This window comes from Urocitellus parryii, chromosome 3 (genome assembly GCF_045843805.1).
Source record: "Urocitellus parryii isolate mUroPar1 chromosome 3, mUroPar1.hap1, whole genome shotgun sequence".
NCBI classification, from domain to species: domain Eukaryota; kingdom Metazoa; phylum Chordata; class Mammalia; order Rodentia; family Sciuridae; genus Urocitellus; species Urocitellus parryii.
In genome coordinates, this window is record NC_135533.1 from 217,948,417 (window position 1) to 217,973,977 (window position 25,561).

Here is a 25,561-nt window from a genome sequence, read left to right on the forward strand (position 1 = left end):
ATCTGCCTGTCCTCCTTCCTTCAACATCATCGACTGTCCACCAGACACTCTCTGGGGATTATGAAGATGAGGACACGTTTAAAAGTATAAAAAGGCAAAAGAAGGACTCGTAAGAGTGATGGGTCGGTGACGTCACCTGGTCACGAGCAACCTGCCCGTGTGACTGCACCCCTGCCGTCCAGGGCAGGGTGATGGGCTTGGGTGACCACTGCCCCGCACTCCCGGGGCAGCACCCCTCGCCCCCAGTAAGCCGTGCTGCAGCTGTCGCGAGGCTGGGCTCCACTCAGAACCCTCGGAAAAGGTCACCAATCACCCAGCGTCACACCCACCTCGTTTCCTGATCCTCGGTGGCCAGGTCCGGCCTGTGGGGGAAAGGAGACTCAGTGCCATTTACCTGTCATCTGGTCAGGACTGGGCCCACGGGGACTGACTCTGCCTGGCCTTGGTCTGGTACAGAGAGGTGTCACCTGCCGGGTGACAGATGAGCCAGGCCCCTCACTGCTGCCAGGAGTCCCCTAAAGCTGCTCGGGGCTCACAAGCCTGGGGAGGCTGAGTCTGTGCACCAGGACGTTGACAAGGCCACCTTCTAGAACCTTCTCTGAGAGCAGAACTGGGTCTCCTGGTGTGTGCTGATGCAGGGAGGAGGAGGGGACGGTCCCTGTCGGAGGCCCTGACCTCGGGAAGCCCCGAGGACAGAAGACGCGGAACAGGTGACCTGGGAGCTGCCTTAACTTGCTACACACCAACGTCCCTGTGAGCGGTCCCCAGAAACACGTGTGCCCGTCACCGGGCTTGGCTCCTGTGGCACTGGGGGACCATCTGGAAAGAGCCTCGGCCCTGTGGCTGGCCCCTAGGCTGGGCCAGGCAGCCCCTGGGTGTCACCTGTCGCCCGTGGCCACCTGCACACTTACCTGTCCTCCTCGGACGCTGCGTCTGCCCTCTCCTCAGGCCTGGGCAGGAGGAACTCTGGCTGGGGCCTCGCGCTGTGGACAGAGAGCGCCAGGTGACGAGGTGGCCAGCGGGCTGTGTGGCCCGGGCTGACGGTGGCCTGGGGACGGTTCAGGGTGGTCGTGCTGGGCCCGGGGTGGAGACGGGTGCACTGCTGTCCAGTAGGGGAGTGTCCTGGTCATTGACAGCCCTAGAAGTGGGCCTGAGGGGCCCCGGGGAGGAGGACCCTGGGCCCTGCCTTGGGGCGGGCCCTGGGTGGCTATTCCACAGACGCTGTGGCACCTGCGGTCACGAGGGGGTGGGTGCTGTCTCCTGTCCATGTCTCAGTTGAGGACCGGGCAGCACAGTTCACAGGGGAAGGTCAGGGGCAAGGACAGGTGGTGACCACACACACCAGGGCAGCACTGTGGGCAGGCCAGGAGCTGGCCTCACAGCGCTGGTGGCTGTGGCAGGGGGAGGCGGCAGGAGGGGCGTCAGGGGCCATACCGAGGGGCCCTGTGACCCTGTGACCCACAGTCCCACTGTGGGGACATGCTCAGAGGAGTGGACTGCAGGGAGGTGGACAGCCCTTGTGCCCAGGTGAGGGGCGTGAGGAGAGGGTGGCACCTGCTACCTGCCACCCCTGCTACTGGACCTGGGACGTGGTGTCCAGTGAGAGCCAGCCACAAGGGACCCTCTCCTGGGAGGTGCCTGAGCCTTGGAGCCATTGAGACGGGGGGTGGCCTGGTGGGCACCGGGTGGGGAGGCCCCAGCTGGTGTGGAGGGGACAGAGCCTCAGCCTGGGGAGACGGAGAGCCCTGGAGAGGGAGGGGGACGGTGCACGGCCCTGGGTCTGCCCCATGCCCTGAGCCGTGCCAGTTTTATGTTGTGTCCGTTAATCACGACAAGGACAGGCGGGAGGGGGAGAACCTGGGCCACCTGCCCTGCAGCCTCCCCTCCACGACAGGCACCAGCGTGCTCCTGGACAGTCCATCTGCCCAGGGCACTCCTCCATGGGGTCCTTCCCTCACCCAGTGAGGTGTCTCTGTCCTCTGCTATTTGGTCCAGGACTCTGTCATATTCACCTCTGCTCTCCCTGAGCCTGTCATGACACACCAAGAGCCCCAGCTCTCTCATGGACTTGCTGTGGGTCCTCGGGCAGGTGCCTCACCCTCTCTGAGCTTCCCTAGGCAACTCTCAGCGGTTGTGAAAGCATCCAGGAGATCTGTGTAAGTGGGAAGGGCTGAAACACTCCTGGAATTCTGTGCACACTGCTGATGGTTGTGCCTGTGTGGGGCGAGGGCAGGCCTGCCTTCCCTCTTCTGCAAAGGCAGAGCTCAGCCCCAGGGCAGCCAGGGTCGGGTGCTGAGCGTGAGCTCTGGTCACCCTCCCCGCCCAGGGGGCGCTTTACGCTGTTCCTGGCTTCCCAGAACACCCTCCAAGGTGCTTCTAAGTACTTCCCTAAAGCCACCCTGTGGCTGCGTGGGGGAGCGAGGACCCCACCTGGCCCACCACCAGGCCCTCCCCTGAGCCCAGCGTGGACCTTCCTGGGTCCCGCGGAGCCAGAGCCAAGAGGCCACCCCTCGAATGTCAGCCCCGGCAGCCCTGCACACACCTCTCTCTCCGCGCTCTGAGTCTTTCCTCTTCGTACCTGAAAGAAAGAAGCCGAGGTGGGTGCAGCCTGCTTCCCGGTGGGTTCCTGCTGGGGAGGGACCCTCTCGCGCTCTCTGTGCTGGGCTGGAGCCCGGGACTTTGCACATGCCAGCCGGTGCTCAGCGGGAGCCGCACCCCAGCCCTCTGGTTTGGGGCAGAGAAAGGGTCCTGTGGTTGTGGCTGCCCGCCCCGGGCTGCAGAGCAATAAGGAGCCCCGGAGCCCGCCGCTGGGCGGCCACCTGGCCCCGCGCCTCGCCTGCAAGACCCCAAGCGGGAGGGTCAGTTCCGCTGGCGAGTCCAGCCTCTGCACCAGGCCCCGGATGCTCGGGAGGCAGGGCCCACATCCAGCTCCACAGTCGTTCCCTGTGAAGGGCCCCGATTGCGAGTTCCCAGCTTCAAGCCCCAGGCAGTCTGTTCCGACTGCCCCACGCGGCCACCACCGCAGAAATGCAGTCACCAGTGACTGGTGACCCTGGGGTGTGCCGCCATGTCAATACAACTTTATTGATGGGGCTGGGATGGTGGCTCGTAGGTAGAGCGCTCGCCTAGCACGGGCGGGACCCGGGTTCGATCCTCAGCACCACATAAAAATAAAGGTATGGTGTTGTGTCCATCTACACCTAAAAAATAAATTAAAAAAAAACTTTATTTATAAAAATAAGCAGAGGAGCCAGGCACGGTGGTGCATGCCTCTCATCCCAGCAGCTCTGGAGGCTGAGGCAGGAGGATCCTGAGTTCAAGGCCAGCCTCTGCAATGGCGAGGCACTGAGCAACTCAGTGAGACCCTGTCTCTAAATAAAATATATAAAAAAAGGGCTAGGGCTGGGGCTGGGGCTCAGTAGTTCAGCACCCCTGGGTTCAATTCCTGGTACAATATAGAATGTCATAGATACCTTTTTTTTTTTTTTTTAATGGTGCTGGAGATGCGCCCTGGGCCTCACACATGGCCAGGTGAGCTCTACCACTGAGCCTCACCCCAAATCTTGGATGCATTTTCCATGATTAATGTCCAGGTTGCAAAAATATACTCTGAGCAGAGACCCAAATGTAACCATGGGGAGCTGATGCACACAAAGCCTGCTTCCTGCAGCGCTGGGGCCCAACGCGGGCTTTTGAGACTCGCAGTCTGGTCACCGTGTGACCTCAGGGAAGGACAAATTGTGATGGCCCCTTTGAGGTGCAGGAAGAAATCGGGATTTTTTAATGTGGCCGGTGGGAAGGGGACATGGGTCGGCTGCTGGGGAACCGAGCCGTGGTTCCTCCACAGCTGGACGCGGAGTCGCCTCCGAGTCTACTGCTGGGCCCACCCGTGAGAGCTGGTGGGGTCTCCAGGGAGCACGTCCAGGTCGCAGCCATGGGGTGCAGAGGCCGACACCCCCACCAAAGTGGGGCTCAGGGTGCGGCCAGCCACACACGGGTGTCCCTCGGTCTTAGCGGAAGGGCACCCAATGCCTGCTGCCCATGACGGACCTGGGACACGGTGCTCAGTGACACAAGCCATACAAGGGACACCTGGCAGCCTCCACCCCAGGGGATCCCTGGAGTCTCAGAGCCACAGAGAAGCAGCGTGGTGGGAGCCGGGCTCGGGGGACAGGAGCCAGGCTGGGGGGACGGGAGCCGGGCTGGGGGACGAGAAGCTCTGGAGGGGGTGGTGGGGACGGCCACTCAACCCGAGACTGCCCCGGCCCCTGACTGTGCTTGGACATGGGCAACATGGTCAATTTCGTGGTCTGCGGGTTCACCACAGGAGCGCCGGGTGGCGTGGAGCCTTGGGGACCTGTTGACATCATTCTCAGTGAAAAAAGGGCCGGATGAGTGGCTTTCTCCCCATCCCCCGCACACCTGGCCGGACCCCAGGGGCTCCCGGAAGCAGAGCCTGGGGCGGGAGCCTGGGGCGGGGACCCCCCTCCCAGCGTGGGGGACACTCACTGCAGCACACACTCTGGGATCTGCACGTGCTCCATGGGGATCAGCTGCTCCAGGTCCTCCAGGCTGTGCACGTACTGGATCTTGCTGATGAACTTGACACTGCAGGACAGGGGTGGGGGCGTCTGAGTGCCCAGAGAGCCCAGGAGCCCTCCCCGGAGCCCAGCACTGCCCAGCCAGTGACGGGCTAGGGACTCCAGCGCTTTCGCTCCTCGGCCGATTTCCCCAGGGATGCTTTTCCTCGGAGGCGCTGCCCGCGAGGACACCATGGCCACTCGGGCATGGGAAGCGGTCACAGGCCTCTGCCTGCTCCTCCTCCTTTTCAGTGCTAGGAGCTGAGCCCACTGCAGAGCTGCCCCCGCCCTGTTTATTCATTTATTTTGAGATGGTGTCTGGCTGAGTCGCCTGGACTGGCCTTGACCTTGCGTCCTCCTGCCTCAGCCTCCGGTCACTGGACTGCAGGTGCATGTGCCAGCTGTCACAGCCCGTCCTGGGGACAGTGCTCGCTCGCTTCCTGTTGGAGCCTGGGCTCTGGCTGCAGGAACCCAGGAGGCACCTCATTGGCAGCTCGGGGCTCGGACTCATGGCTTCTTTGTTGTTTTTTTTTTTTTTTTAATATTTATTTTTTAGTTCTCGGTGGACACAACATCTTTTGTTGGTATGTGGTGCTGAGGATCGAACCTGGGCCGCACACAAGCCAGGCGAGCGCGCTACCGCTTGAGCCACATCCCCAGCCCTTCTTTGTTGTTTTTTCTTTAATTAAAGCTAAATTTAAGAAACGCCATGAAAGCTTTTCAAGGTGACATAGCAAAGTCGTCACTGAGAACTGGGCTGCGGGAGGAAGGCCAGGCCCGGGCGGGCAGCTGCAGGGCTGTGTGTCTGGGCTTCTGTGTTTGGATGTCCCCTGGAAACGGCTCAGCTTCCTGGAGGGCTCTGGAGACAGAAGAACGCTGTCCCCAGCGGCGGCCCAGGGCCAGGACAGGAGCAGAACCTCTGCAGATGTTTCCTGGCCGTTGCTGAGTGGCCATCTGTGTCTCGGGGCAAGGAGGACGTTTCTGCGAACTTCAGATTTATTTCGCAATCTGAAAGCCCCTGGAGCAGTGTCCCAGGAGCAGAGTGTCTGTCCCAGGACCAGAGGCCCCAGCAGCCGGCATGACAGGGCCAAGGGCCACCGTGGGTCGGAGCTGGAGAGGCCGCGGCTCCGGCCATCTCGGCGCGCTCCCCCAGCGCCTCGGAGAGTCCTAGACCATCAGTCAGCACTACAGCCTGGAGCTGCTCCCCAGGCCGGCACCAGCCTCACAGTGACAGGGACACAGTGCCACCCCACCATCAGGAGCCGAGTCTCCCCCCCTGAGGGAACTGGGGGACATTCCACCAAGGCCAGGCGCTCAGTCCAGATTGACGGGACAGCGGGTCCTCAGCACCCTGGGCGCTCGGCCGCCTGCAGCTGCCATTCCGGGCTCCTGGCTTCTCCTGGGGAACTCTTGCGCCCACCATCTCCTCGGAGCCCCCAAAGAAACCCAGGAAAAGAAACCCAAAGTGACAGGATTGCCCCGTTAAAGGCCAAGGCCCAGCCAAGGCAGCCTGGGAGGCCCCCACCCTGGAGGGCACGCTCAACGCAAAAATAAACACACATTAGCATAATATGCTAATACACACGCAATCTGCATGTTATGCAAATGAAGGTGTGTGGATCAGCCCCAGGAGGGGCCCTGACAGGCCCTTGAGGCAGACTGAGCTGGGGGCGCAGGGGCAGGGCCGGACCCTAGCTCCCCCAGAGCCCCCCTAACTCCCCCAGAGCGTCTCAGCATGAGACTGAGGGAGCTAAGGACCTGGGTTGAATTCAGTGTCTGAATTAAGTCAATTGAACCTGCACGACGTCGCCCAGGGTCATTCGGCATTTAACACACTTTCTCAGCAGACCTGGGGCGCTGGGTCCAAACAGTCCCCAGGAGGGTGACCTGGGGGCCCGGGAGCGTCCCATCTGGTAACAGGTCTTTGTTGACTGGGGGCCATGAGTCCTGACACAGGGTCCCTGCTAAACATGGGACTCGTGGGACCCTGGCGGAGCTGGAGTCTGGCCAAGGTCAGCCCCACAGGGGTTCTGCCTTGTGTGCATGGGCCCCCGACAACAATCCTGGGTGCCCCATTGCTGGGAGAATGAGGAGGGTCCCCGGGTGACCCCCAGAGGGGACACGGGCTGCGTGGGCTCTCCGGGGCCTCCTCCCGTCTTCTCTCGGGTTTTCATCTGTATCTTTTGCTGGACTGAGGGGGACTGAGCACAGCAGCTGACTGAGACTGGGGCAGTGACAGCAGCCTCTCGGGTAACGGGTCGCAACTGGTGAGAAGTGCGCAGCGCTCAGCCTGTGGAGCCTCGGTGGCTGCCAGTCCCCCTGCCGGCCCACGCCCTGCCCGCACGCCCGTGTGGAGGTCTGAAGTGGGGCCAGGCACAGTGGCCGTGGCTGTCCTCCCTGTGGTTGGGAGGCCGAGGCAGGAGGATCGAGAGTCCAAGGCCAGCCTGGGCGACTCAGCAAGGCCCTGAGCAACTAAGCAAGACCCTGTCTTAAAATAAGACAAAAGGGCTGGGGTCCAGCCGGGCAGGGGCCCCGGGTCCACCCCAGTGCGGAAAACCAAACGAAAATACCAAGTGCGGGGAGGGGGGTGTTCCAGACTCCAGTCTTAAGGCCTTTTTGGAATATTTGCATATATAACGTGGGATCCTTCAGAGGGGCTCAAACACGGAATTCCCTGTGCTTCCTGTGCAACCCAGGCACGCAGCCCGAGGGGGATCTTGTGCAGACATTTTTGGTGAATCTGCGTTTTGACTGAGAAGCCTCCCGGGGTCGGGATGGAGATGGCCACTCGCAGCCTCATTCCACTGAACGAAGAGCGAGCGCTTTAGATTTTGGATTTGGGATTTTTGCATAGGGTAAGCCTGGTCAAGGCCAGGGCACCAGATGTTCAGCTAGAGACACACCCTGCCGCCCACCGCTGCCTGTCGCTGGCCACTGGCCGCTGGCCTTACCTGATGAAGGGGCGGGAGATGGCCAGCACAGTGCGAATGAACCAGGAGGGGTGGACGATGATCAGGGACTTCAGGTTCTTCCGCAGTCTGTGTGGGAGGCACAGGAGACCAGTTGGCCCCGGGCAAGCCCTGGGGAGGTGGGAGGGCCACCCACCGCCTGGCCCCGTGGCTCTGGTGGCCTGCCTGTAGGGAGCTGTGAGTTGGGAGGGACCCACTGTAGTAGCCAGGGGGCCTGATGGGTAAGGCATAAGCTGCTGAGACTTGTCACCATCCAGTGTCCTGGATGGCGAGGGCCCAGGGTGGCCTCTGGTCACATGGAGCTGGGCGCAGGGTGTGTGGGCAGCCTCGGCATCGCCGGTGGGTGTAACAACCAAGAGGTGGAACAGCCCGCCCTCCTCTGAGGGACGCCTGTCCTCCCAGCCGGGAGGCCCCTCCTGCAGAAGGAGGGGGCTCTGATGCTGCTGGAGGGACTGAGGAGGAGGAGCCACCCGGGGGGCAGAGCCGGTGCAGGGACCCGCCCCGCAGGACCTTCCTACAGGAGGCCCTGGAGGTCAGGCTCCGGATGGGCAGCAGCAGGGGCGCCAGGGCTGAGGGCAGGAGCACAGTGAGCGCCTCAACAGCAGGCGTCGTGCAGTTACAGGGACAGCAAAGGTGCGTCCCCCTTATCCCAAATGACCCTGTCCTTAAGGGAGAACCTGGGCACAGACCCCAGGAGACGCTCTGCGCAGACGCAGGTGGAGGCTGGGCCTCACTCTGCCGAGGACGCCAGAGTCACAGACTCCAGCCGACGCTGGGCAGGGTCTGGACACTCCTGTTTGGGCCCAGGGGCCAGGCCGGCCCATCTGGGCTCCAGGACGCAGCGTAGCTGTTGGAGACTCCATGGGCTCCCCGCTCCCTCTCCCTCGGCAGCCCCAGCAGCGCCGTCCACCCGCCCACCCCGGCTTCGCACGCAGGCCGGCCCTCACCTCCTGTCAATCATCTGGTAGCACTTCTTCAGCCAGCCGAGGCCCGGCATCCTCCGCCGGGGCGTGGCGCCGTTCAGGTACACGATCATGTAGTCCTCGGCCACCAGGAGCTCCAGGCTGCTGATGACGTACCTGGCGGGTGGACAGGGCAGCGCCCGGGGGCGCCCAGTGTGAGGACACCCCCCGGCCGGCGGGTCTGCACAGGCTGGCCCCTGTCCTGGAGGCTGGGGAGACGCCGTGGGCGCCCCTCAGCAGCCGCGGCTGTTTTATTGAGCATTTACCAGGTGCCAGTCACTCGGTGTGCACATCTCATTCAAGGTTTCCCGAGACCCACCCTAAGAATGGGTGTGGCCCTGTCCATCCACAGCTGGGGGTCAGCGGCCTACAGAGGCCTGCGTGGGAACACAGTCCACCTGCTCTGGAGGCTGGAGACCCGCCTCTCCCTGTGTGATTTCACATAAATGCCCCCGGCCTCAGCCTCTCATCTGGGGAGACTGGGCCCTGGGACACGTGGGCACCTCCTCTGGTCTGAGGGGCCGCCCAGCCTCCATGGAGAGCCCCCCAACCCGCTGGGCAACGGTGGATGTGGACGGGAGGCGGCTGCTTGCGCCCTGGCCGGGCCCTGGGGACGTCTGTGTCTGACTTGCTGACAGCCCTGGGGGTCAAGGGCACTTGGAGAGCGGGCGAAGGTGGAGAGAGAGCTGGGTGGAGGAGACCCGGAGAGAGGGAGCGAGGGCAGGCTGGGCCTGTCACCGTGGGCTCTGGGGCCAGGTCACTCCTGCGGCGGTGGGCATCCTGGGCGCTGCCGTGGGTGGAGCAGTGTCCCTGGCCTCCCACGCCATGGGCGCCCCCACACTGCCCAGACCACTTTCTCCTCACCAAGCCCTCCTCTGTGTAGGGTCCAGCCTGGCTGGCAGCCGAGTCCTGCGGCGCGAGGAAATCTTAGTAATAACAAAGGTAAGAGCCGCGCTGACGCCTGCGCTCTTAGCGTTACCTGCCACCAATCAGCCCTAGCCGTCACAGTGGGGCTGCCCTGTGTGTCCCTGGTGGTTCATGACCTCTCTGTGCCTGGATTCCCCACCTATAGAATGTGAGGCAACGGGACCCCCACGTAGGGTTGTGGTCACCACGGGCCATGCTGGCATACAGGAAGTGCCTCGCCTCGCGCTGCCACACTGTAAGTGCTCAATAAATGATGGTTATGATGGTGAAGGTCCTTGTGGTGGTGGTGGTGATGGTGGTGGTGGTCATGGTCATGGTCATGGTGGTGATGGTCATGGTCATGGTCATGGTCATGGTCATGGTGGTGATGGTCATGGTGGTGATGGTGATGGTTATGATGGTGAAGGTGCTTGTGGTGGTGATGGTGATGGTCATGGTGGTGGTGATGGTGGTGATGGTGATGGTCATGGTGGTGATGGTGATGGTGATTATGGTGATGGTGGTGGTGGTGATGGTGATGGTGGTGGTGATGGTCATGGTCATGGTCATGGTGGTGATGGTGGTGGTCATGGTCATGGTGGTGGTGATGGTGGTGGTGATGGTGGTGATGGTCATGGTCATGGTGGTGATGGTGGTAATGGTGGTGGTGGTGGTGGTGGTGGTGGTGATGATTATGGTGATGGTGGTGATGGTGGTGATGGTGGTGGTGATTATGGTGATGGTGGTGGTGGTGATGGTGGTGGTGATTATGGTGATGGTGGTGATGGTGGTGGTGGTGGTGGTGGTGATGGTGATGATGGTGGTGGTGGTGATGGTGGTGGTGATGGTGGTGGTGGTGGTGGTGGAGGTGGTGATGGTGGTGATTATGGTGATGTTGGTGATGGTGGTGATGTTGGTGATTATGGTGATGTTGGTGATTACGGTGGTGGTGATGGTGATGGTGGTGGAGGTGGTGGTGATGGTGATGGTCATGGTGGTGATGGTGATGGTGATTATGGTGATGGTGGTGGTGGTGATGGTGATGGTGGTGGTGATGGTCATGGTCATGGTCATGGTGGTGATGGTGATGGTCATGGTCATGGTGGTGGTGATGGTGGTGGTGATGGTGGTGGTGGTGGAGGTGGTGGTGGTGATGGTGATGGTGGTGATGTTGGTGGTGGTGGTGATGGTGGTGGTGATGGTGGTGGTGGTGGTGATGGTGATGGTGGTGATGGTGGTGGAGGTGGTGATTATGGTGATGGTGGTGATGTTGGTGGTGATGTTGGTGGTGGTGGTGATGGTGGTGGTGGTGGTGATGGTGATGGTGGTGATGGTGGTGGAGGTGGTGGTGATGGTGATGGTGGTGATGTTGTTGTTGGTGGTGATGGTGGTGGTGGTGGTGGTGGTGGTGGTGGTGGAGGTGGTGATGGTGGTGATTATGGTGATGTTGGTGATGGTGGTGATGTTGGTGATTATGGTGATGTTGGTGATTACGGTGGTGGTGATGGTGATGGTGGTGGAGGTGGTGGTGATGGTGATGGTGGTGATCTTGGTGATTATGGTGGTGATCTTGGTGATTATGGTGGTGGTGATGGTGGTGGTGGTGGAGGTGGTGGTGGTGATGGTGATGGTGGTGATGTTGGTGGTGGTGGTGATGGTGGTGGTGATGGTGGTGGTGGTGGTGATGGTGATGGTGGTGATGGTGGTGGAGGTGGTGATTATGGTGATGGTGGTGATGGTGGTGGTGGTGATGGTGGTGGTGATGGTGGTGGTGGTGGTGATGGTGATGGTGATGATGGTGGTGGTGGTGATGGTGGTGGTGATGGTGGTGGTGGTGGTGGTGGAGGTGGTGATGGTGGTGATTATGGTGATGTTGGTGATGGTGGTGATGTTGGTGATTATGGTGATGTTGGTGATTACGGTGGTGGTGATGGTGATGGTGGTGGAGGTGGTGGTGATGGTGATGGTGGTGATCTTGGTGATTATGGTGGTGATCTTGGTGATTATGGTGGTGGTGATGGTGGTGGTGGTGGAGGTGGTGGTGGTGATGGTGATGGTGGTGATGTTGGTGGTGGTGGTGATGGTGGTGGTGATGGTGGTGGTGGTGGTGATGGTGATGGTGGTGATGGTGGTGGAGGTGGTGATTATGGTGATGGTGGTGATGTTGGTGGTGGTGGTGATGGTGGTGGTGATGGTGGTGGTGGTGGTGATGGTGATGGTGGTGATGGTGGTGGAGGTGGTGATGTTGTTGTTGGTGGTGATGGTGGTGGTGGTGGTGATGGAGGTGGTGATGGTGGTGATTATGGTGATGTTGGTGATGGTGGTGATGTTGGTGATTATGGTGATGTTGGTGATTACGGTGGTGGTGATGGTGATGGTGGTGGAGGTGGTGGTGATGGTGATGGTGGTGATCTTGGTGATTATGGTGGTGATGGTGATGGTGGTGGTGGTGGAGGTGGTGGTGGGGATTGGGAGGTTATGGAGGAAGGCCACGGATCAGTGGCAGCCAGTAGGACTCCAGTGAGGGTCTGTGGCAGCCATGCCCTTCCCTGGTGCTGGGCGGAGCCTCCCAGAGCCTGCACCTGGCTCCCTGGCCTGAGCCGCAGACCTGGGGGTCTGGCACCATGGTGGCCCAGGCTGCTGGGGTGGGTGGAGACTTACAGGAAGAGGTTCTCCATGATGTAGTGGTAGTCAGGGGAGCTGCTGTCCGGGAGGAAGCAGGCCGCAAAGACGATGATGGCGTTGAGACCTTCGCCATAGTACCCTGGGGAGAGGCGGTCCGAGTGGCTGAACAGGCCCCCGCACACCTGGCCAGTGCTGTCCAGGCTCTGAGCCGTCCCAGGCCACTGTGTCATCAGTCCCTTCCCCCACCCACATGCTCGGGAAGACACTGCCCTGAGACACAGCAACCTGGCAGGGAGCTGAACCCCCCAAGCAGTCTCTGCCTTGGGTGGAGAACCGCAGCCATTGTCCTGGTCACCACGTGTCTATCTGCCACACCCACCCTGTCCTAGCCAGCCCACCCTCCTCCAGCGAGATGAAGGCTTAGAATTCCCAGAGAGCAGAAGAAGAACCAGGGTCCAGAGGGGACCCCTGATGGGCCCCCAGCTGCCCAGCATTCCTGGACAACAGGGGGGCAGGGGTCCCAGGGCGCCAGGCTCACCTCCATGGGTGACCACCTTCATGTATGGCCGGATCATGTGCAGGTCAATGCGGTGCTCTTGTTCCCCAATGATCACCGTCCGCCACAGGCGCCCGTTGGCGGCACTGCCATCCTCTGCTGCGCCGTCCCCAAACAGGTCTGCACTGTCACCGGGCATGTTCTTGGCAGTGGCCACAGGGGTATCATCTGGAAGCACGCCGGGGTGAGCAGAAGGGCTGCTGGAGTCCAGACATCTCGCCACCCTCCCTCCGGCCTCCCTCTCATGGTTCCCACTGCTGCCGGGGGGCCATGTGGCTTCTCCCACCTGGCTGCTGTGTCCCCATCTTCCTCCCCTCCCCCAAGGCCTGGCTCAAAACCACCTCCTCCAGGAAGCCTCCCACGATTGCACCCCAGTCTGCAGGCCGCTCTGGGCCTCCTGCACCTCTGCCCCCCCGACCCTGTCCATTTCCCTCTTCTGAAAAAATCTTGTTTTTAATGACTTTATTTAATTTATTTATTTTGGATGCGTGCTGAGCCTGAACCCAGTGCCTCCCCCGTGCTGAGCCCCAGCCCAGCCCCATTTTGCTCTTAAAACAGTCACTTTCTGCACACATTTTCCAACAGATGTCAGCAACTGGGAACAAAGGCCACAGGCGAGGGCCTGTGTCCCCTGGTGCCAGCACCCAGCTGTCCTCTGTCCTCTGGGCACCTCACTCCCACAGGTAGGCCACGTTTGGCTGACTGATCCTGTTAGGGTGGGGCTGGGGAGAAACGGGGGAACTGGGAGTCAGAAGTCACAGCCAAGTGCTAATCGACACTAGTGTCACCTTTACCCTGAGGAGCGGAGAGTGGCCAGCAGAGTGGAAAGGGGAAAGGGTGGAGCCCGCTTCTACAGGACACAGGACTTGCTGTGTGACCTTGCACACAGGACCTCCCTCTCTGGGCTCCCAAACTGCCCTGAAAATGGCCACCTCTCTAGGCTGGGCTCAGCGGCAGAGCGCTCGCCTGGCACGTGCGAGGCCCTGGGTGTGATCCTCGGCACCACACGAAAACCAGCAAAATAAAGGTCCATCGACAACTTAGAAAGGCCACCGCTGTGACACGTGTTCTTCTGGTCACAGCGTGACCGTGGGCCCCACGCTCAGGCCACAGACGTGCTGTCACCTTGGCCCCTCTGCACTTTGTGCCCCTCACCCACCCAGCAACCACTGTGGGCCCCACTTCCAAGGGGACACCCTGCCACTTCTCCGCACCAGCAGGCCACCAGCAGGCCACACACCCCCAGGCTAAGGTCCCCCCTTCCTCTGACCCCAGCTGCCCCTCTGGTGGCTCCCGGAAGCCCTTGTACACACAGCTCTCAGTGGCTCTGGGCTCCTCTGTCCTGCACCCCACGGGGTCAAAGCCAAGCCCCTGGCCGAGGCCACCTCAAGCCACACCCTCGGCCGCTGCTGCCCCTGTCCCCTGGGCCTCGCTCGGCCCCGCCCCACGCCAGTGGCACTGCTCCCGCTGGAGAGTCTCCTCTCCAACGTCCACCCTGTGCTGACCCCCGTGGAAGGGACCCCACCTGTGGTCCTGGCCCAGGTCTCCCAGGGGCACCGTGGACACGGCGGGGTCCTTCTCTGGGTGGTGTCCTGGGCACTGGCAGCGAGGGGCACTGCAGGCTGCCGGGCTACAGGCCGGGAGCTGCCCCCCTCCAGCAGTGACAACTAAGTGTCCCCAGACAAGGCCCGGTGTCCCACGGTGGGGCGGATGCGGTGGTGAGAGGCCCCTGCCCAGCTTGGCTTCCTGAGCTCCCCGTGCGTGTGGCTGGTGCCCGGGGCACCCTGATCTCCTCTGCTTCCTGCCCGTCAGTGTCCACGGCCCTCCCTGGACCTCCAGCGCCTGGGTCAGGATGGCAGGCTGGGAGTCCGTGTCAGGGGCAGGCTGGGAGCGCGTCGCCCCGGCCGCTGCTGAAAGCCACGTGCCCCAGGAAAGTCCACGAGCCTGCGGGAGCCCCTGCCCAAGGGTGGCCCCCGGTCAGTCCCTGTGCAGTTTGCGGCTCCCGGAGCTGCCCGCGAGCTGGCGAGCCCGACTGGGGACAGGGTGGGGCACTGGGCGGCCGTGGTGGCCCCGGAGGCCCTCGGCCCTCACCTTCCCACTCAAGTTCATTCCCGTTCCCCAGAAACTCCAGCGAGTCCGTCTCGTCGGGGGTCTCGATGTCGTCCACGTTGATGTCCAGGTCATCGGGCGTGTCCAGGAAGTCATCGGACAGCAGGGAGCCCTCGCTCTGGTCCAGGGAGATGTTGATCTCCGGGGCCACCAGGGTCTTCCTCTTGCGGTGAGCTCCCCCGAAGTTCAGGGCGGTGGGCGGGGCTGCGGGAGAGACAGACCAGCCGCCCCGTCCTTCGTCCTTCGTCCTTCTCCTGTCCCTCCTCCAGATCCCACCGCTCCCCACCTGCCCAGGGGAGCGCTCAGCAGGGAGGCCCTGTTCCTACGGCCACCTGCAAGACAGGCCTGGCGGGGCGCGGCCATCAGGGTCTCTGGATGATGGGGTCCGGACCCCAGCAGCCCACCCAGCGCCCACGTGCTCTTGCCCGCCCTGTCCAAGCAGGGGAGCTGAGCGGCTTTCCCCTGGCCTCCCGCTCCCTGGACGGCGCTCCCTGCAGATGGAGCGTCCTCTCCGCGCCTGCGGCTCCTCCAGATCCCTCTGTGACATCCCGTGGCAGCAAGTGCTGCCTATCTCCCGGACAGGAGCGCCAAGTGCTGTCCAGCCTAGGGTCACCTGCCACCGGGGGCAGTGAGGGGCAGACCCCAGCCCCTTGGCTCACCCTCCCCTCCCCCCAGGAGTGGGTCCAGGGCACAGATTGCTTTCCCTGGCTGACCGGGCATGGTGACAGCAAGACTCAGGTCACCCCGTGACACTGGTCACCGGCAGGGAGGCAGGAGCCCACCACGTGGGCCCAGAGGGCAGGGATTTGAGCCAAAGAGGATTATTTCCAAGCTTTAAAATCAAATGGAATTCGCTCTAAAAAATGGACTTTGGGAATCTGCCCAGTCTCCGGCCTCAGGCTGGCTTGGGACCCCGAATGGTGGCCTTCCTGCGGCCCCAGCTTCCGGGAGGTGACCCCAGTTTCCAGGTTCCCGGCTGAGAGAATCCGTCCCGGGTCCGGGGACACCTGAGACTCAGCCAGGTCTGAGACGCCTGGAGACTTTGTCGGGGCTGGGGGCTGGCTAGCCGGTGGAGCCCTGTCCCCCTGGGCACCGGGCCCAAGGTGGACCCCAGCCACCTGGGCCTGGGACTTGCAGCCTCCAGAATGGAGAGCGAAGGAACCCACAGCTTTAGCTGCCTGGTCCCTGGGACCTCACAGCGGTCCCCGGAGAGCCACACACTTGGTGGCAGGAGGGTGGCTCCTGGGATCCTGGTCTGAGGCTGGACGGGGCCTGTTACTGCAGGAAGCCCAAAGGCCAGGCCGCCCAGAGCCTGGGAGGCCCGGTCCCCAGGAGTGGACGCCTGTGCCTCTTTCCTTCCTCCACCTTCTCTCTCCCTCCCTCCCTCTCCCTCTCCCCTTCTCTCTCCCTCTCCCTCTCTCTCCCCCTCTCTCCTCTCTCTCCCTGTCTCTCCCCCCTCTCCCTCTCTCTCTCCCTCCCCCTCCCCCCTCTCTCCCTCTCTCTCCCTCCCCCTCCCCCTCCCTCTCCCTCTCTCTCCCTCTCTCCCCCTCTCTATCTCTCTCTCCCTCCCTCTCTCCCCTCTCCCTCCCTCCCTGTACCTCTCTCTCTCCCTGACTCTCCCCCTCTCCCCCTCCCCCTCCCTCTCTCCCCCTCTCTCTCTTCCTCTCTCCCCCTTCTTTTCTCTCTCCCCCTCCCTCTCTCTCTCTCCCTGTCTCTCCCCCCTCTCCCTCTCTCCCCCTCCCCCTCCCCCTCTCTCTCCCTCTCCCCCGCCCCCTCTCCCTCTCTGTCTGCTGACCTGGAGCCCAGGGCTTCCCACACTCTGCCCAGGACTCCCCCACGGAGAGACTGGGCCTCGATACACTGCTCAGGCTGAACTTGCCATCCTCCTGCCTCAGCCTCCGAGTCCCTGGGACGGAGGTGGGATCAGGTCGGGGGTCCCATGGGTGGAATTAGGGTTCTCCTGAGGACAGCGTCAGGGCATGTGTGTGCGTGGGGGGGCACGTTTCAGGCGTGAGTGGTGGCCGTGGTGCCAGGTGGCCTGGCAGAAAGGCCCGGGACGGCCTGGCGGGCGCCCTCCAGCTCTCCCGGCAGCTCCCTTCCTGGGAATTCCAGCCTTTTTCCTAGAAACCCTCAGCTGAGCGGCCGCGTGGGGCGCGGCCTAAGGTCCCTGCTGGGGGCCTAGCGCAGAGGCCCCTGCTGCCTGCTCAGCCCCGGGGACAGGCCTCCCGGAACGTGCCCTGGACACTGAGCTGGGTGCAGTGCTGCAGGGCAGGGGAGGACTGGGCAGATTGGCTCTCACTGCTGTGTGGCCCCGGGGGCCTGCCCGGCCCCTGATTCGGTAGGGTGGGCACCGTGACGGGACACGTGGCAAGATGCAGGCGGAGCTGGGTCCACACAGAGCTCAGCCCAGAGATGCCAGGGAGGAGAACGCAGGGCTCGGGCAGCTCGCCAGCCTCCCGGGCGGCCTGGGCCCAGTCTGGGGCTTTGGGTCCTCGGAGCAGTCTGGGTGGCACGGCCTCCCAGGGCTGCCCAGGGCTCCTCTGACTCCGATCCTGGCCTCCCCTGGGTACCTCGCGTCTGTCACCTCATTTCACCCCTATATACTCCCTCTGCAAGAAGCCCTCTACCTGTATTTAGTAGAGGGGGAACGGGAGGCACAGAGAGGCTGAGTGAGCAGTTCCAGGACGCACAGCAAGACATTGTGCTCTCTTTGTGACAGGGCTCCCACCGACACGGCCACCTGCCCTGCAGGCCTGGCCACCCTTCCCTGACTGCCCTCTCAGGGTATGTGGCCTTTGATGTTCTTACAGTGACAGCCCAAGGCAGGGCCGAAGCAGACACCAGGTTCCCACTTCCCCCCGTGGGCAGACTTACAGGATGCGTCTTCCCCGGGGCTACCAAGCAACTCCATGCCTGTCTCTTCTGGGAGCGGCCTGAGGACCAGCCAGGAAGGAGCATGGAAATCCACCAGAGGCGCAGGGCGACCCGGGCATCCGGCCAGGCGCGTGCAGACAAAACAGGGTGGACAAGGCACCGTGAGAGCTGGGAAGCCTCTGTGCGGGCTCCTCCCAACCCCCGCCAATGTGGCGCCCGCCTGGGCCAGGGCCGGGCGAGCCGAGCCCCGAGGGAAGGATCCCGACTCTACTGCGGGGTAGAGGGCTCCCCGGTGTGGCAAGCAGGACCCCAGAGGGGCGAGGGACTCGCGAGTCAGCTTGAAGGACGCCCCGGCCAACGCTGGGCCGCTGACAGCCAATAGCAGGATATTCCTGGATTCCACTCCAGGTGGGAGGTGAATGTCCCCGAGTCTACGCTGATGGCCACCGTGGACGGGGACAAGGGATGGATCCCGGTGCAGGGGAGCTGCGGGTGGGGTCTGCAGACCTGGCCTCCAGGAGACGCGTGACCCTCCCACAGGCCACAGCGTCCAGGGGAGGGGGCCACCAGGTGGCCAAGCCCGCAGCAGCCCGCAGGGCCCTCTGCACCTCCTGCCCTGAACCCAGGGATCCCTGAGAAGGTCAGCCCATCTTGGTGGACGGCAGCCCATCTTGGTGGACGGCAGCCCCGTGGGCACCAAGGAGCCCCAAGACACCGTCACTGCTCCGAGGAGCCTGAGAAGATTTGCTGACCTGCGGCCAGGTAGCATGGAAATGGGGTCCCACCACTGGAAAGGGACATTAGGGGCAAAACCGAGAAAATCTGAATCCAGTGTGGCCTTCAGCAGCTGATAAGACGTGGACTTGGCCAGCGCCCCTGCTGCAGCAGGAGGCAGACCAGGAGAAACCAGGGCGGGCTCTGGGGCTCTTGGCACCCTCTTGGCAACATTTTTGCAAACCCGACTGTTGTAGACCAGGAAGACGATTTAAGAAGCGCAGCCAGGCGTGCAGGTCCCTCTGGGCAGCCCTGGCCTCCTCCAGGGCCAGGGAGCTGAGCTCGGGTTTGCAAGCTGCGACCTCGTTCTGCACCCCTCCCGCCCTCCTTGGAGCCACCCAGGGCCCAGGCTCCTTCCTTTCAGTCCAGGTGGGGCGGCCAGAGTCCTCCCTGCAGGGCACTGGCTCCCTGGAGCCGCAGCGGGAGACTCACATCTGGTCAGAGCGGCTGGGGTTGGGGGGGAGCTTCAGCCTGCGCCTCTTCCAGTCTGTCAGGGTGCAGCAGGTCTCTGCTCCCCTGCCCTCTGGTGTCCTTGGAGTAATTGCTGTGTCCCAGGGTGATCTGGGGCCTGAGGCCCCAAGTGAATCAGAGGGGGCCTGATCTTGCGGGTGGAGGCCCAGAGCAGAGTGGACGCCGGGGAAAGAAAACCTGCGTCCACAGCCGCACACCTCAGAGTCGGGCAGAGGGGACCACCCGGGTGTCCACTAGGAGTGTCCCTCGACCACCCACAGGAGCGAGGTGGCAGCCGCACTGGACGGACCTGAAGGCCTGGTGCTCAGTCAGAGCCACAGACACAGGCCACCGGCTGTGACCCAGTGACAGGAGGGTCAAGGACAGGAGTCCAGAGACGGGATGTGGGCCATGGGGAGGGACGGGGGCTGCTCCTGGACTTCCTTCGGGGATGGAATGTTCTGGAACCAGACAGAGGTGCCGCTGCCGCTGGACTGTGTACTCTAAAATGGCCCATCTGCGTGACGTGACTCTCACTCAGAAGCAGCATTGGGCAGAGTCTTGAGGCTTCAGAGAGGCTGACCGGGCTGAAGAGTGCCCAGGGCCAGAGCGCAGAGACACAGGGTGCCTGGAGGCCCCCAGGCCCAGGGACTGGCCGCGATGGTGGACGCTCGGCCCTGCTCGGTGGCTGTGGGTTTCGCTGTCAGATCAGAGCTGCGGCCCAGAACTCTGGGTTCCCCTTTCGTCTGGAATCCGGGGACCTTCTTTCCAGCTGGCCGCGGCCACCAGGAGGAACTGGGTCCCCAGGCTGGGTGAGGAGTTGCCTTCGGGCTCCTTCCCCGTCCACAGCCCACCGGGCACCACGCTGGGCTGTGGGCAGCGGCCCCTGGAGAGAGGTAGAACCCGCTTCCCGGGGGGGAGACTGAGGAAGGGAGAGGGATCAGGCTGAGGGGCCCAGGGCCTGGGTGCCGCTCTGTCCCCCGCCACAGCAGGAGGCCAGTGTTGTCTGGGTTCTCATGAGAGGGACGCGGTTCCCAGCCCTGGCGGTGCACAGGGGTCCTACGATGGCCAAAGGCGCCCCCTGCAGGTCACCGTCGGAAGCTCTCCAGGCAAGAGCTTGCGGGTGCCCCTCTCCTGGGCCGTCCCCTGCAGTGAGGTGGCCTGCTCTTCACTCCTTGAGCAGAGGCATGTTGGGGTCTGGCACACAGAGCAGGTAGGTCCCTGCTGGGTGGTTCCATTTGGAGGACGTGGTGCGTGGTCAGCTGGACGTTCGGCCCAGGCTGCCCGGGTGCTGCCCTGGGGGTCTCTGGATGCCCCCAGAGTCTGGAATCCGTGGTGTTAAGTGAAGGAGGGGTTCGGGGACACAGCAGGGCCCCAGCCTCGTGCACCCTCCACCAGGAGGCCTTCAGGGCAAGAGCAGGGCTTTCTGGGGTCGGCACAGGCGGGCTGCCCGCAGGCCCAGCGGTTGGCAGAGGTGCCGCGCACCCTGTGGGTTCTTTGGTAGAGGTCCTGTGGGTCAGGAAGTCTGCATCCGAGGAGCAGGTGCATCAACAGGGCAGAGGCCACCCTTGCCACACACAGCACAAGCCCCGGCAGCGGGGGCAGGCCTGGGCAGCCGGCAGAGGCCCTCGGGGGTGGATGCCAGGCTTCCCCTGCCAGGTGCTCATCACTGAGCTGCTCCCTGGGCCCAGGAGGAGGCGACCTACGAGCCATAGGTTGGCACCTGCAGGGACGGAGAGCCTTCCAGGCAAAACACAGGAGGGGCAGAGCCCGGGCAGCAGTCAGCCCAGTGAGCTCAGGAACAGACCAGAAAGTAGAGCAGCCCGGTGCAGGGGGGGTGCAGAGGGGGCCGCGGGGGGAGCAGGAGCCCCGGGCAGAGGGGGCTGCGGGGGGAGCAGCAGGGGGGCCACGGGGGGAGCAGCAGCCCCAGGCAGGGCACCACGGGGCAGGTGGATGGAGGGGAAGGAACGGGTCAGGGCGAGCACTACTGGTGCGGGATGAGATCAGGAGCCCATGTCCCCCAGAGCAGCCCCCAGAGGCAGAGGACATCCCACAAGATGAGGGATCATGCCAAACTGGACGGTGTGAGGGTCCTGTGCAGGGCCCCAGGCTCCAGGAAGGGGGTCCAAGTGCAGCAGATGCCCACCCTGCCCGCCCGCAGAGCTGGGATTTCCAAGGCAGGTGAGACCTTGCCCCTCCCCAAGCCCTGGGACAGCCTCAAGCTCTCCAGACCTGAAAACCCTGCCCACCGCCCAGGGACATCCTGATGTCTCCTGGAGAATTTGCTTTCGGAGTCCCTGAGAGGGAGCCTCTGTTAAAGGGGGGAGTCTGCCGGGGCGGTGACAAATGGCAGCCATCACAGCTACTCTACTCGGGAGGCTGAGGCAGGAGGAGCACAGGTTTGAGGTCAGTCTCAGCAACTCAGGAAGACCCTGTCTCAAAATAAACAGCACCGCGGCTGGACCTGGGCGGACGTGCAGGTGCTCGCCTCGCATGCGTGAGGCTCTGGGATCCATCCCGGTAATGACCACAAAGAGAGAGCCGTCCCCTCTGTACGCAAGCTGGACAGCATGGCTGCATCCCTCTGTCCTGGGTAGAGCTGGGTCCCTGAGGTATCCGCTCAAGCCCCGATGCCTGGTGCCGGGCTGTGGCCTCATTGGGACATAGTCACCCTCCCTTATCAGTGGTTTTGCTTTCTGCCTTTTCAGTTACTTGCCATCCACTCTGGTCTGAAAATACTAAATAGAAAATTCCAGAAACAAATATGACCACAGATAGAATAAGATCCGTAAGTTTTAAGTCGCCCTTTTCCCGAGGAGCGTGTGGAGTCGTGCACTCTGTGGCTCCAGCACCTGGGTCTTCCTTTCGTTCAACGTATCCACACGGTGGATGCTACTCTCCTGTTCGTGACTCAGTCGCTGTCTCCGTTATCAGACTGCCTGCTGTGGTGTCACGGTGCTCGTTTGCCAGGAACCCTTGTTCTTCTTCATTGTGACCCCGGAATGTCATTATCTGGCCACTCAGATATGCCAAAGAGAAGCAGCGGAGACGGACCCACGTGGCGCGAGGAGGTGAATTCCTCACGGGTGTGCGGGTCGGGGCAACGTGGTTCTGTGTGCCCAGGGCCGGGTGACATCCCCATGGGCATCCATCGAGGGTCTTCCCACAGCCAGCGAGGAGCTTCGGCAGGGTCCCCGACGTGACGGAGTTAAGATGAGGTCGGGCAGTGCCGGGTCACAGGGAGCCCCCACCTAACAGCTTGTCTTTCTAAGAGGAGCAAACCGGGGATTTGTGCAGGTAGCTGGGTGATTCCAGGCTGCGGGAGGCTCTGGCTCCACAGGGGCTGGCAGAGGGCAGTGGGCAGAGAGACCAGGACGAGCAGTGGGCACCGGTGATGTTCCCTGGAGAGGGGTGGCCAGGCTGGGAGGAGGGTGAGCCCCGGGGCGGGGGACACACAGGCGGCTCTGTGGGCCGCGGCTGAACCCTATCCGAGACAGAGCCTGTGGTGAGCTGTCCAGTTGGCTACCCGCCTCGGCTCCTCCAGGGCTGGGCGCACAGCAAGACCACTGTCCTGCAGCCGCTGGGCCGCTGCCCTGGAGGAGCCCCGGCAGCTGGAGAATTCTTTGGAAAGACACCCGCCTCTTGCCCGGTGCCCACCCGCTACAGAGCGGGGCCTGTTCTGTTTGCAGCTGCGTCTGGATGGTGCTTCCCGGGGCCTGGGAGGGGGTCGCTTCCACAGGGAGGAGCGGCCTCGCGGGTGTGTGTGTGCGTGTGTGTGAGAGTGTGAGAGTGTGTGAGTGTGTGTGTGTGAGAGTGTGAGAGTGTGCGTGTGTGAGTGAGTGAGTGGGTGTGTGCGTGTGTGTGCGTGTGTGTGCATGTGTGTGAGTGGGTGTGTGCGTTTGTGTGAGTGCGTGCGTGTGTGTGTGCGTGTGCGTGTGTGTGCATGTGTGTGAGTGGGTGTGTGCGTTTGTGTGAGTGTGTGCGAGTGAGTGGGTGTGTGCGTGAGTGTGTGTGTGCGCGTTTGTGTGTGTGTGTGTGTGTGTGTGTGTGTGTGTGCGTGTGGTGCTGAGTGGCCTCATGCATGCGGGGCAGGCGTTCTACGCCGAGCCATACCCCTGGCCTGAGATTTTGAATGTTTTACCCCAAAGAATCAAGGAATGTTTGGCAAGAAAGACGCCGCCCTCCGTGCACCGCGCACTGCGTCCGCGAGTTGAACCGTCACCAGCTGCCCCAGAAACACGCCCAACTTTTGTTTTTATGTGATACTTTGAATTTTTTTTAATTGAAAATTCTTGCCATGTTTTAAAATTCTTTTTTTCCCGGACAGTTCCAGAACTTGAGCTGCTGGCTGGGAGCCCTGGAGGACGAAGTCACAGACGGCCTTGCCCCTGGCGGTAAGTGTCCCCCAGCGAGGACGTCCTCCACCGAGGGCTGCAGAGTGGGCTGGGCAGGCCCCGCAGGCAGTGGCCAGGCTCCCGTGGACAGGACCCCAGGACAAGAGCTTGTCCGTGGCTTGGAGCGGGGCGCCTCTTGCTACGCCACGTGGGTGCATGGAACTTGGGGTCTCCACACGAGTAGATTCAGGGTGACGTCCTTGGATGTGGGGTGCTTCCTCCAAAGGCCTCGCCTCTGCTGGGACAGACGGACAGACGGCTCCAGAACTGCCTGCAGGCAGCCTCCCGAGGCACCGGAAGGTGGCTGAGCGCCCCCCCTGCCCGACCTGCAGCCCCTCTCCTCCGGGTTGGTCCACTCCACCAGGTTCGGCCCTGGGAGCCCTCGCAGACGAGATTTTTCAGGAACTGGAGATTCTTCTCAGTTTCCCTTCCAGGCTGAGCACAGCAGTCCTCGAGATGGTTCCTCCCGGCCGCGGGGAGCCTGCAGGGCCCTTGGACCCGGTGTCTTATTCCCCTGTGGGCAATACCCACTCACCTCATCTGCTGAGTGCCGACTACCTGCCAGGCACCATCTTGGATGGGGTTCAGCAGTGATCAAAGCAAAAGACTCTGCTCTTACGGGGTTCCCTGTGGTGGGAGCCTGTGGCGTTTGGCACACGCATGGTCCCAGAGGCGCCAAGGGTCTACGTGGTGGAGGCGTGTCCTGGTGTGCGAGGCACGGTGGTGGGATCCGGGGAGGCCCTCAGGTCAGGGTTGCTCTGGGAAGGGACTAAGGTCCTTCCTTGGACCCTTCAGGTCTCGGGAGACGTCGTCATAAGCCCTGCTGCTGAGCTGGGCCCACCAGCACCCTGGCTCCCTGCTTTGAGATGATGCAACTTGTGACAGTCACAGACGCTCATTCCACTGCCGTCCACCATGAGGTGATGCAGCCAAGGAGGGCTCTGGCCAGAGCCTGCACCATGCTGTTTGGACATAAGCCTCCAAAGCTACGAGCTAAACAAAACCTCTTTTCTTTATAAAGCACCCAGCCTCAGGTACTTTGTTGTAGAAACACAGAATGGACTAAGGCAGCATATGGGAGGCTCTGAGTATCCGACAGTCGCTGGAGCAGCACCCTGAACTTGCTGCCTGAACACTTCAGGCTGTCCCCTTACCATTCTAGAGGACGGGAGCAATTCCAAGGTCATTTTCACTGGGCAAACCCAGGGCTGGCCTCTCCTGAGGCTCCAGGGAGAGTCCGTGTCCTGCTCTCCAGCTCCTAGGGGCCCCACAGCCTGTCTGTCCCACGCTGATGTCCCCAGTTCCTGTGCGAGATCTCTCTCTGCCTCCTCTTAGAGGGACACTTGGTGATCTTCAGGGCTCCCGGGGTGGCCCATGACCACAGCTCCCCGCCCCCAGCCTTAACTGAAACGCAGGCAACAGCCGCGGAAGGGAGACTCTCAGGTTCCAAGGACTAGGACACCGTGTCCCCGGGGCTTTCTCCACCTTCTCGCAGGAAGGAAGCCATTCAGGAATGGGGAGGGCCAGGAGGGTCCAGGGGGTCATCTCTGAGGAGTGGCCTGAGGCCTGAAAGAGGCAGGAGGCAGTCTCCAGGAACAGCGTGCCCGGCTGAGGAACAGCAGGGGCAAAGTCTAAAGGTAAGAGTCAGCCGGTCAGGGAGCAGGACGGGAGGAAGCTGCTGGGCTGAGGGTGTGAGGAGGCTGGGGGGACACCAGGCCCAGGACACACAGGCAGGGCCCTGGACTTTCAGAGGGATGGGCATGTGCCCAGGTGGGTTTAAGCAGGGTGGGCTGGGTGCCTCTGGCAGCTACAGGTAAACGTACACCACAGCTTGCAGTCATTCGGCGCGGGTTGCGATGCTGTCATCTCTGAGATGGCTCTGGATTTGTGTGTGTGTGGACCTGGGGTCGGACCCAGGGACATGCCACCACTCAGTGCACCCCAGCCCTTTCTATTTTCCTTTGAGACAGGCTTTGCTGCATTGCCCAGGTGGGTCCTGAACCTGCAGTCCCACCCCACCTCAGGCCTGGGCCACTGTGCCCAGCTGGAATTCTTAAAATGGCCTGTGGTGGGGCTCTCGGAGCCGGGGGGAGGTCAGATACTCAGCAGATATCGGCCTGGTCTCCACTGGTCTGCTGTGAGGCCACAGGGAGGACTCGGGCCCCCCAGAGGACCTGCCAGTTCCCACATAGAGCTCAGGGCAGGTGCCAGCTGGGGTACCTGCCACCCCGCCCGGCAGTGACTCGGGAGCTCAGGCGCTGGGCTAGCGTCCTACCTGGGGAGGTCCTCATCCTGCCACTCGCCCTTCACCTCCACCTTCTCCATCCGCAGGGTGGCTTCTGTGGTCCCCATGGGAGCCGGG

The 25,561-nt window shown here is 62.5% G+C and overlaps 1 protein-coding gene and 1 long non-coding RNA gene across 3 annotated transcripts; one reads left to right on the forward strand and one right to left on the reverse strand.

The window, feature by feature from the left end:
- Positions 1-25,551, reverse strand: Atcay (ATCAY kinesin light chain interacting caytaxin). The gene is made up of 10 exons (XM_026404395.2): positions 25,475-25,551; positions 17,582-17,640; positions 14,690-14,911; positions 12,581-12,766; positions 12,079-12,181; positions 8,497-8,628; positions 7,532-7,618; positions 4,510-4,608; positions 2,543-2,578; positions 1-983 (listed from the first exon to the last, which is right to left on the reverse strand). The coding sequence occupies exons 1-10, from the start codon at positions 25,549-25,551 to the stop codon at positions 908-910; spliced, it is 1,077 nt and encodes a 358-aa protein (XP_026260180.1). The 3' UTR covers positions 1-907.
- Positions 14,796-25,561, forward strand: LOC113193665 (uncharacterized). Of its 2 annotated transcripts, XR_003302169.2 has the most exons (5): positions 21,281-21,417; positions 21,514-21,593; positions 21,740-21,876; positions 23,133-23,199; positions 23,995-25,561. It is a non-coding gene; the product is annotated as an uncharacterized LOC113193665 (long non-coding RNA). The 2 variants fall into 2 exon arrangements; XR_003302168.2 differs by lacking the exons at positions 21,281-21,417; positions 21,514-21,593; positions 21,740-21,876 and adding an exon at positions 14,796-14,876.

What these genes read in the sequence shown, in the direction of transcription:
- Atcay (XM_026404395.2), bottom strand. Translation starts at nt 25,551, where the DNA reads ATGGGGACCACAGAAGCCACCCTGCGGATGGAGAAGGTGGAGGTGAAG. An exon ending in CAGGATGAGGACCTCCCCAG is followed by an intron (nt 17,641 to 25,474) that starts GTAGGACGCTAG and finishes GCTGGTCCTCAG; the next exon opens with GCCGCTCCCAGAAGAGACAG. An exon ending in GAATGAACTTGAGTGGGAAG is followed by an intron (nt 12,767 to 14,689) that starts GTGAGGGCCGAG and finishes GCGTGCTTCCAG; the next exon opens with ATGATACCCCTGTGGCCACT.